The following is an 11,292-nucleotide window of genomic DNA, read 5'->3' as shown; positions in this document are numbered from 1 at the left end:
CTCTTCTTATTCTTTATTCTTTGTAATTTTGATTGTAGGTTCTGTACTCCGTATTTGGACTGGTTCGATACTCGTATAGAGTATCCCCTGTTGGTAGCACAGCTTTGCGGCATCCGTCTCCACGTAAGGAGTACTCGTACTTCTTCCTGCAGGCAAGGAGCAATTCAAGTAATCTATCCGACCCGAATCAAGGGCGTCATGGTTACCCATCTTGCCATCACCAAGACGCTATTACTAGGCCCATTTCATGCAGTGGTGGGGGCTTGGCAGAAAACAGCAAATGCTGCTTACAGTACGGAGTAGACATGAACAAAGACTGAATAATACAGGGGGGCTGTGCCTGAGGGAAGCCGGAGCAAGACGCCACCTTGTTTGATTTGCTGGTTTATTTTTACTCTCGGATGAATTGACTGAGTAAGATTACGTGTATAGCAAAGGAGATCTGTCAGTTCCCAATGTTTCATCTCGAGGCAGATTTGGTCTCCATGTGCAGTGCCGCGACATCCGAGGGGAGCTACCCTAGATCTATCAAAAACAAGCTGCAGCGATCCAACTCCAAACTGAGTAGGTACTTGCGTTATCGCTGATATGCCACTCGTTTCCGTTCCAGGCCATTGTCAGGGCATTCGAACTGGGGCTGTTTATCTAATGTCATTTCCCCTCATTCTTAGTATTCGTTTGGTTAGTTGGCCTCCTAAAGGCTAGAGCAAATGGCGTTGACGGCGGCACCTAACAGGAACTCAATTCGAAGCCACCATGGAAAACATCCTTCCAACTTGCTACCTCGGTTGTTTGTCTCGATGTTCTAAATTATTATCTAGATCGGGTCTTTCTATACTCTTTGAGAGGCTACATGTCTCGTAGTACTATATATATGAAGATTGGAAGCTACATAAAAACCATTTGCAGCGTATACCTGACCATCTCTATTCTATTCTAGCTAAGAGTTCTCTCGCTAGCTGTAGAAACGCATGCTCAACCAACAAGATATACAATGGCATGACTGGCGAGGTTCGTCTAACAATATTGATATTACAAGTGAAATCACTCCAAGTCCTTGTCATGATACTGCAAATATAAACTACGGTTATAGACATTACCCATTTCTACCTACTAATATCTCATCATGTATCGTGGTACTCCAGTGAGCAGGGCCTTTCATTTGACACTACAACCACTTCAGAAGATGGTGTTGAAGCTCGTTGAGTTGCTTATAATGTCAATCTAAATATTGAGAGCATTCATTCATAACAGCAGAGCAATATCATCAGAAACGCAACCTGTCCGAGCATGACCTGGAAGATCCGAGTAATGTCTAACGTCTTGCGTGAATAAGAATATGAACATGTTGGAACCTATCAAATGGAATAAGAAGAGTACACAACAAAAACGCTTCAAACCGTAAACTCGCTCATTCAACCATACATGCACTTCTTCCATCAACAAAGCCAAACACAAAAGCCCAGAGGTATCTCCATGCGACATCCTAACAACCAACAAGAACAATAAAAACAAAAGGAAAATGCATAATCTACTGCTGCCACGGGATAGCCACCCCGAGATCTCGCGCCACCCGCATCGCCGATATAATGCATCCCTCCAGCAGCACCATGCCATCCCAGCACCAAGATCCCACAATCCACACGTTATCCCTTCCATTCACCCACACGCCCGTCTCTTCAAGACCAGATTTGCCCGTGCCCATGACCCTCTGCACCATGCCTCTGCTCTCCGTGGTGCGCAACGTCCGTGTAAACCTCGATGTGTCCAGTGTCCCCTTCAGCTCGGGCGCATCTCCAACAGGGCTCGTCCTAACAATCAGTCCGTCAGACAGGTAGTGCAATGACTCGGTCTGCACGACGCTCTCAGAAAACGTCGTCCTAAAGGCCATGACTTGAGCGTCTCCGCGGCGATATGAACACTGTCCAGACGGAACATGGGTATCTTCGTGCACAACGGACAAGCCTGAAGAGAGAGGAGCAACGACTGTGCTTGTGACGGGAACCGTGGGGATGACGCTCAGCATGGGCTTGGACGGATTAAAGATTGCGGCTGCGACATTTGGCGATACGGCAAGCACCACACGATCAAACGTCTCCTCGGAAGCAGAGCGTGTGGCGTCCCGCGTGCTTTCATAGCGTATCAAGACACCTCCGTCAACTCGGTCCACCTTTGTCACTCGAGTTTCCAGCCGGATGTCCTCAATTCCTTCGGCCAGCGTTGCCTGGACCCGGTTGATGCCGCCGCTGGCAACATACGTCTTTTGCAAAAAGGATCCCTTCATGAACTCGGTCACATCGCTGGCCGGGAAATCCAGCATCTCGGCGTGTGAACAGCTGCAGATGATGCTCAGCACGGGCAGCAGGTAATACAGCACGTAGCTCTGCGGCAGCCGGATGCGATCGAGATACTGCCGAAACGACTCGCAGTGGGCAACGTCCTTGGTGGCCGATTTCACATCCAGATACGCCTCGGGCCTGATCGTCCGCGGCGCCAGCAGGAAGCACGCCGCGAAGAACCAGATGTGGCAGAGGGCCAGGTAAAACGTCTGCAGGATGTTCTGCAGCGACCCGCGCCAGAAATGCGGCGAGATGAGCAGCGCCTCGTGCAGCCGCTTGCCGTAGACAAAGTAGTTGCCGGGCATCGTCTCGGCGGCCTCGTGGCTCGGGATCTGAGTCTGGGTGGCGGCAGAGGCTTTGGCAAACACCCAGATGAGCTGGATTCGCTGGAAGGGCACGCCGAGGTGGTCGTACATGCGGCACAGGTTTTCATAGTAGCCTCTGCAGAAGCTGCGAGGCGGGATGTCGATGCGCTCGAGGGTACCCGTCTTTTCATTCTTGACGGTGACGGAGGCGGCGTCGAGCGAAAACCTGGGGGCCTGAGGTTGAGATTGAGATGAGATGTAAGTTGAGGTGAACATTACGACTCTCCCATATCAAATGCGTACCTGTTCAAAGAGCGTCACCTGGTAGCGCTTCTGCTTGTCGTTGTGCAGCAGATACGCCGTCGTCAGTCCCGCCAATCCAGTGCCGATGATGGCGACTCGAGTCTTGCCCTCGCCATTTGCCTGATGCTGCTGCATCATGTCTTGAGTCGCCTTGTCCCTCGTTTGAGCACGCAATAGCCGGTGTATTCAGCTGGTCCAGGGGGGCAGGGTGATGAGTTGAAAGGCGGTTTCAGCTGCCGTCTCTATAGGTATACATCAAAGTTTCTTATCTGGAAAAAACATCAAAACGACCCCGGCAGATAGATGAATGAATATAAGCACAATGACGGATTCACATGCATGCGGTGATACGGTATTTACAAGAACATCAGCATCTCGGCAGAAAATAATGGGCATGGACCCCCCAACAAAAGCTGCAAAGCGCCTGATTTGATTGGGCCGGACAGGGCGTTTCAGACTCCCCGCCGGACCGCACAAGGCCGAGTCCATGGGGCTTTTTTCTCTCTTTTTTTGCCTCTTCCTTTTTTTGTGATGCTAAAGACTCAGACAATGGAGTTGGCACGTGCTGGCCCACTGGAATCTATTTAATGTTTAGTCAAAGTACGAATAGAGCGAGATGCTTGATTCATTCAAGATGCATCAATGTAATATCATGCTGACCACAGCGGGTGGCTTGAGATGTGAAGGCTTCTAGTGCAGTGGCTGCAGGATGACAGAGTGACCACTCATAAGATGTTACATGCCCCTAGATAGGTACGATCGCGGAACACAAAGCTTAAATTTTAGATGCTGCTTGTGAGACGGACGTGAGACGCAGCGTCAAACCACACCATCTTTGTGTGCGCCTGGCCCCGCCAACTTCCATGGATCAGGTCTTTAATTATTTCCATCCTGGAGCTCTACTTTGTACGCATGCAATTACAATTACAGTAACGCCGCAGCTACTATTCAAAACGCCCAAATGCCCGGGTCATTCTCCGCCAGCGAGTTCGCCATTGGCTTCATCGCCGGATGTCTGACCGTCATTGTCCTGCTGGCCCTCGTGGCTTTTTCGCTCACGCGGGCTGGCGACATTTACGGCCTGGGCCATTGGAAGCTCAACTTGAGGACCCCGTTTCCATCCATGTGGATGAACCTGGGCTTCTGGTGAGTGTTTTTCTCTTAGATAATATGTAACAACTGATTACTGAGATTCAATCTGTAAAGGACTCGAGATGATGGCAAACCCATTCAGCACTTTGACGAGGCTGCGCGAAACATGCTCGAGAAGCTCTTACAGGCCGCAGGTCTCATGTCCACCTCAAAGACGCAACACTCCGTCGCCGTCCTGGACGTGGGCTTCGGATGCGGAGACCAGACGGTTGCAATCGCCGAGCTCCTCCACGCTTCATCACGGCCTCAGTTCCGCTACGTCGGACTCACCTTGAACGCCGTGCAGCTCCAAGCAGCGCAACAACGTCTCGACGCCGCACTCGCTATCCCAGAAGGCGGAAGCAGCAGCGCACTCGGCCTCCCCGAAAGCTCCTTCAAGCTATTCCAGGCAGACGCAGCCAAGCCCGAGTCCTGGAGCCACGCCGTTTGCGCATCCGTCGACGGCTTAGCAGACGAGGCTTTCCGCGAGCGCTGGCTCATGGGCTTGGACTGCCTGTACCACTTCTCGCCGTCTAGGAAGCCCATCTTCAAGCGTGCTTCTCAGACGCTAAACGCAAACGTCATGGCCTTTGACCTGGTCCTCAGCGACACGGCATCTGCGTGGCAAGTCCTGGCCGTCAGGCTCTTGGGCTTCATCCTGCTGTGTCCATGGCGGACGTTCTTGACCGAGGAGCAATACCGGGACCAGCTCGTCGAGTGCGGCTACGACAGGGCGTGCGTTGAGATTCGGGATATTTCTGACCATGTGTTTGGCGGGTTGGCGGGCCACTTACGGAAACAAGACGCTGCTTTGAGCCCGTACGGTGTCTCGTTGTCGGGGTACACGATGGTAGGGAGGATATATGAGTGGTTTGATCGGACGAGGGTGTTGAAGGCTGCGATTGTGGTTGGAAGGTTAAAGAGCAAAAGCCAGTAGAAACAACATGTTGAGTGTGAATGTTGTTACTTGTATGACTTTTATCTGCCCAGTTGCGAGGCTATGAATCGCCTCAGCTACCTATGCTATGGCTGGCTACATATACACGCTGGATCTACCAGGTATGCAGCCATCACGTACAGTACGCGCCCAGCTGCAGGGCCTACTACATGTACTTGGCAAAGCACAGCATCATCTTGTGAAACAGCCGTCAAGTTGTGGACTAAACTACTGACCATTGAACGGGCTGTTGTCTTCTGTTACATAGGCAGCAGCTCATCAACTGTGTCGCTCTTCTCATGTCAACGCGACAGACGAGGCGAGAATGGCTGGGCTTGCACCAAAATACGCCGTGGCTGGCGATTTCACCGCTGGAGACCATCACAAATCACATTTGACATCCCATGCCCACCCAGGCAATGAAATATTACTATGTAGAGAACAGAGCCACTTCAAGGAGCGGCCCGTGCAATAAACTTTGCAGCTAAAATCCTAACCTTGATCCATACAACAGCAACAACAACACGTATATGTAATGTACCTCGCAAGTCGACGACTTCTTCAAAGCGCGCAACATTTATCTGTTTACCCCAACTACATACCTAAGGTAGGTAGTAGGTAATATCCAGAGCACGACTTTATTTCCACACCTGAATTTACCCAAAAAAAACTCACCTCAACCAGTGTACATGTCGTGCTTTACCCTTGTATAGGTAGGCCTCCCTCAAATGCCCCTACATCACTCACCAGTCATACCCCAACTCGATCGACAAACCCATGTCAACGCAAGCACAGCCACACATCGCCAAATCCCTCAGGAAAAATACACCAAAAATTGCCGGCATGACCGGACCCGGCACACGACTGTGGGGTTCTTGATCCTAAAAGCATGGCATCCCCGCATCGTGAACTGTCCCAAACACATTCCAGTCAGGACAAGAACAACTACGCACAATACACGGAAAAAAAAGGGACGCAAGAAAAGAAAGTGGTCTGTAGGATGTCTCTATTGGTATCTTTTCATATACATCCAGCTCTATATGATCTTTTTTTCCTTCTTTTTATATCTGACTGACTTGACCAAGTCTCAAGATCCTCTTCAGAGATGATGGCTCGTGCGACACATCAAGCTCCGCGACCCGTGGTTCCACTGGGCTAGCAAAAAAAGATATCATTTCAAGCCTGCCATAAGAAACAAAAAAAGAAGTCTACCTTTTCTGCTGCAGTATACCACATACCACTCGCACACACAAACGCAAACGCAAGAGTCTAACACTTTTATGCTTTCATGCCGCCCAAATCTTACTCGGGCTTGGCCATGACCATGGGCTTGGTTCCCAGACCGTTGCGGTTGCGGAAGAACAAGACGCCCTTTCCAGGGCCCTTGGCCTCGGCGCTGTGCTCGACCCAGTGGCACATGCGAGCGCTTGTCCACATGGCACGGATGAAGCCAATGGCACCGTCCTTGGTGTCGGAGCGGTAGTGCTCGCCCATGACGGGGCGGATGGCATCGGTGGCCTCGTCGGCGTTGTAGAAGGGGATCGTGGCCACGTAGTGGTGCAGGACGTGGGTCTCGATGATGCCGTGCAGCAGGTGACGGCCGATGAAGCCCATCTCACGATCGATGGTGGCGGCAGCGCCACGGACAAAGTTCCACTCCTCGGCAGTGTAGTGAGGGAGCGAGGGGTCGGTGTGCTGCAGGAAGGTGATGGCAACTATGGGGAGAGACAAAAAAGGTCAGTAAGCGGGAACTTTTGCAGCTGTTTCAGACATGAGGATTTGAGACTAACCGAGCCAGTGGTTAACCCAGAGGTACGGGACAAAGTACCAGATGGCCAAGTTGTACCAGCCAAAGGTGTTGCCGAGGTAGTAGAGGGTGCTGAAGGCAATGATCAGGCCAATGTCGCTCATGACGATGAGCTTGGCATCCTTGGCCTCGTACAGAGGGCTGGACGGGTCGAAGTGGTTGACGCCGCCACCAATGCCGTTGTGCTTGCCCTTGCCACGGCCCTCGCGCTGGCGCTCGTGGAAGTTGTGGCCGGTGATGTTGGTGAGCAGGTAGTTGGGCCATCCCACAAGCTGCTGCATGACCAGCATGAAGAGCGTGTAGACGGGCGTCTCCTCGGTCAGCTCAGACAGCTCGTGCACCATCTTGCCAATGCGGCTGGCGTGCTGCTCGCGAGTGCGGGGGAGGAAGACCATGTCGCGCTCCATGTTGCCGGTGGCAGCGTGGTGCTTGCGGTGGGAGATTTGCCAGCTAAAGTAGGGCACCAGCAGGGCCGAGTGGAGGAACCAGCCGGTGATGTCGTTGATGAGGCGAGAGTCGGAGAAGGCGCCGTGGCCACACTCGTGGGCAATGACCCAGAGGCCGGTGCCGAAGAGACCCTGCAGGATGGTGTAGACGGCCCAGAGACCAGCGCGGGCGGGGGTTGAGGGGATGTTCTCAGGGGTCACGTAGTTGTGGAAGACATAGAAGGTGGTGGCCAGGCAGATGATGTCGCGGATGATGTACGAGTATCCCTTGAGGGCGGATCGCTTGAAGCAGTGCTTGGGGATGGCGTCGCGGATATCCTTGATAGTGAAGTCGGGCACCTTGAACTCGTTGCCGTACGTATCGACCAGGCGGCCAAAGTCGGTAGCCTTGACGCCGGCACTGGCATTGACGTCGACCGAGGACATGGACGACAGAGACGTGGACGAAGCCGACGGTCTGGGGGAGTCCATGGGGGACACGGCAGCAGAGGACTCAGTTGAGTCGGTCACATTGCGCCGGAGAAGAGCCTCTGCAGGCTGGGGCACAGCAGTTGAAGCCATGGCGATGCTCTCTTGGGGGGAGGTTGCTCAAGTTCTCTCAGAGACTCGAAGCAGTGAGGAGTTGAGGGAAGAAGAAGAAAGGAAGAAAAAAGAAAAGGTGACGAGAGCACAGCTCGCTATCAGATAAGATAGGATAGGCGTGTGGTGAACGGGGCCTCCAGGGGACGAGGAGAGAGAGCAACGAACTGGGGGGGTGGCCTCGCTTTTGTTTTGGCCCGGGGAGGGGAGGGAGAGAGAAGGAAAAGAGGAGAATAGGGGACCTGCAACTGAATGGGATGTGATAGGTCCGTTTCACAGTCCAAAGGAGGAATGGAAGGCAAATCGGGATAAGAGAGAGCAGAGAAAAAAAAAAAGCGAGAGCCCAAGTCACTCACACTCACACAGCAGCCCAAGCCCAAGCAAGCCCAAGTCCATCCCACGCAAAATCACAGCCAGAGTGACTTTGCTTGGGCCCCCTTGGACGTTTGGCCTCCCCCCCACTGGCCCGGTACGGTAAAAGTACATGCAGAGGCAGATGCAATGGCATGGCAAGTATGGGAGATATTTTTTGTTGGGGCGGGAGGAGACGAGGAAAAAAAAAAAGGGCTCCAGAACCGCCAGGCGTGGGGCTTGGGGCCAAAAGATGACAGGTACATGTATCAATGCCTCTTTCATTCTTTTCTTGCAGTGCATCTGCTACTATTCCATTCTACTCTCTTGCTCTTTTCCACTCTGGTTTTTCTCAATTGAGTGGTTTCGCCGTCCAAAACAAGCACAAAGAGACTCTGCGAAACCACGATGCCCCTGGAAAATAGAGGAGAAAAATTTGTGCCAATTGGAGGCGAGCTTGACGCCAGATCTGGGCCCGAAAAGAATAAACTGGACCCTGGATGGGAGGGCCTGGCCACCCCCCGTATCTGGACCTCTTCTCCGTACCTGTATCTGTACCCGCGAACCAGGGAATACTCGTAACTTCACGGCACCATCAAGCCAAGCACTCGGCTCTGCCGCACTGACAGATTTGCCATTGCCGTGTCTTATTCATTGCGTTTTGGCTGGATTGTACTGTAGACATTATTCGTGCGTAGATCCAAACGCGGCGTCGCCTTCGCCGTCACCGTCACATGAAAAAAAAAAAAACGATCTTGTCCGGGGAACTAAGATACGCCATGTCCGATTCTCTGTCAACATGGCGCACTTGGCTTGACTCAAAGGAAAAAAAAAAAAAAAAAAAAATCTCCCACAAGACAACCAGCAAATACTGCCTGCATCGTATCCTCACATCTCTTTTGGCATGCTCAGCAGAACGTCGTAAATTGTATTCCCGCATAAGTAGCCTGATACATGACATGACCACCACCACCTTGGTACTCTAAGATATCCTCCGCAACGGAGATAAAGTCCCCAGCACATACGCTCAGACAAGAACTCCGAACGGCTGCACCAACTCGCTCCCAGAAAGACCACGTAGTGCGCCGCCGTTCGCCGGTAAAAGCAAAACCAATACCCTGCATGAGGGGCGCGGGCGTGCCGGGGGGCTGGGCTGAAGGCGCCTAAAACAAGATGGGCGATCGTCTAGCAAGGACGCAGCTCAGATAGGAGGAGGAAGAGACATGTGAAGCCGAGTTTCAGTTCTGCGGGAGGGCGCCAAAAGTTGATGGTGTGCTCTGGATGGAGTACAAGTACAAGCCAAACAAGCATACGATTCAATGCTAAAGCGTCTACGCCCGATTCGTGTGTCATGCTAATACTACCTTGACTACTTACTTACTTACTTACTTACTGTGCCAACAACTAATCCATCAAAGCTTAGTATTGTAGGTGCTCAGAACCGATACGGCGTTTGGACGCCTTCTCCCCGATCCCAGCTGCTTCATGCAAAGAGCTCGCGCGTCACACTACCACCCCCAGCTTTTTCTTATTCCTTTCGTTCCCGTAAAACGGTTAAAGAAGCAAGCCTCGGAGCATGTGAAATCTCGAACTTCTCCCCCCCTCTCCGCTCCTCACCACCTCTCCTCATACTGTTTTCCGCCCTGGCCCGCTTCGGCATCTCACAGTGCCGTCTCGTGTCATTCTTCATGTCACGCAACAAGATCAGATCATAAAGACCAACAAAACAAAACTATGGCTCTCTAGATGGAGCAGGAAGACGAGCAGTTTGTGAGCTGGTATGTTCCTCCTCGACTCATTCGTTTCCATTGGGCCGTGGAAATACACCATGCAGGCAAACGCAGGTGGCGGCGAGGCAATTTGCTTACTACCTCGTGTACTTACTTGCCTCTGGGGGGTAAATCTGAGTAGGGATGTACTGGTACAGCACTCTTTCTTTCGCCCCTTGATTCTCGCTCTCTTCACTTTGAGAATCGAGTACTCAACTGTCTCGCATCAAGCATTCTCTCCAAGCCCAATCCCCAACTACTCATAGAAACCTGCAGCCATCTGTCCATCTCCCCATTCTACACTACACACAAACAAATAAAACATCCCAAGTACTGCATCTCTCAGATGGTACAAAACCCGTAGCACTCAACTGTCTCTCCCCCACATCTGTTGGGAATTTTGTTGAGGGCCACAAAACGCCAGGGTCCCCTTTCCCTGCCCGTCGATCTGGCGTGGGGCCCGATTCGCCGCAAAAACCCACGTGCTTTTGCCGCTTTGGATTCCCCATGTCGGCTTAGTAATTGCGACTGCCATCATTGGTGGGATTCATCGATCGATAACTGTACTGTGTGAGAATCGGCTATCTGGTATCTGATTGCACTGTATTGTTATCTTTCCCACCAATGGCTTTGTATTATGTAAGCAATGATTTGCTTGGCACTTCTCCGTTTGAAAACTACATAATTATGCACTCGATTCATGTGCAAATAATGCAGCACGCGACCGCGTCGCTCGAACAAATTACCCAGAAGAGAAGGTGATAGGAGGAGATGCAGTCTGACGAATGCCGCTGCGTAGTATATGGTTTATAGGGACGGCTTATCAATCACTCCTCGCTTAGAGAGTATCGCGAAAAATTGGGACCTGTGGCTGTGTGGCTCGTGACTTGAGGTATGATCGATGTCGGTTATTCGGCGCGTTCTGCATTGGAAAAAAAAACCACAGCCAACCCACTGCTAGCTTCAAAGTTGAATTCAAAGCCGTTGAGAATGTCAAAAGTAGTCGTTTCTGTGTGGTTTTAGCATTATGAAAAACCGGCAGCCCGTTATATGGGAGCTTGTCTTACAGCGCCAGCTAGCAGAAAAACTGCAATTTTAGAACTTCCTTTGCTACAGCGAAGTGTGACACGATCGGGTTAAACTCGCTGCTTAACGAGGTTATATTAGCTCTGATTTCTCGGCATATCCCCCTCGAGTTACGGGCCACACCGCCACAAGTCCCAGTTATTTGTGATACTTGTTAAGCTAGGCGTTATACTTGACAAGCCGTCCCTACTTGGTAGTTATATGATATAATCTCGGTGTAAGAGGTGTACGAGTACATA

General features: G+C 51.6%; 3 protein-coding genes across 3 annotated transcripts; 1 reads left to right on the top strand and 2 right to left on the bottom strand.

The window, feature by feature from the left end:
• Window positions 1-1,333: 1,333 nt before the first annotated feature.
• Window positions 1,334-2,920, bottom strand: TRIVIDRAFT_182599 (uncharacterized protein; the record flags this gene model as incomplete). The annotated part of the gene is made up of 1 exon (XM_014096595.1): window positions 1,334-2,920. The coding sequence occupies one exon, from the start codon at window positions 2,918-2,920 to the stop codon at window positions 1,532-1,534; it is 1,389 nt and encodes a 462-aa protein (XP_013952070.1).
• Window positions 2,921-3,908: 988 nt separating this feature from the next.
• Window positions 3,909-5,015, top strand: TRIVIDRAFT_194386 (uncharacterized protein; the record flags this gene model as incomplete). The annotated part of the gene is made up of 2 exons (XM_014096594.1): window positions 3,909-4,093; window positions 4,154-5,015. 2 exons carry the CDS (start codon window positions 3,909-3,911, stop codon window positions 5,013-5,015), a joined length of 1,047 nt encoding a protein of 348 aa, XP_013952069.1.
• A 990-nt stretch (window positions 5,016-6,005) lies between these two features.
• On the bottom strand, window positions 6,006-7,980 carry TRIVIDRAFT_83084 (uncharacterized protein; the record flags this gene model as incomplete). Its single annotated transcript, XM_014096593.1, has 2 exons — window positions 6,006-6,730; window positions 6,806-7,980. 2 exons carry the CDS (start codon window positions 7,827-7,829, stop codon window positions 6,318-6,320), a joined length of 1,437 nt encoding a protein of 478 aa, XP_013952068.1.
• Between the last annotated feature and the right edge of the window lie 3,312 nt (window positions 7,981-11,292).

This window comes from Trichoderma virens (genome assembly GCF_000170995.1).
Source record: "Trichoderma virens Gv29-8 chromosome Unknown TRIVIscaffold_87, whole genome shotgun sequence".
Classification (NCBI taxonomy): domain Eukaryota; kingdom Fungi; phylum Ascomycota; class Sordariomycetes; order Hypocreales; family Hypocreaceae; genus Trichoderma; species Trichoderma virens.
This window is presented reverse-complemented; position numbering and strand designations above follow the sequence as displayed.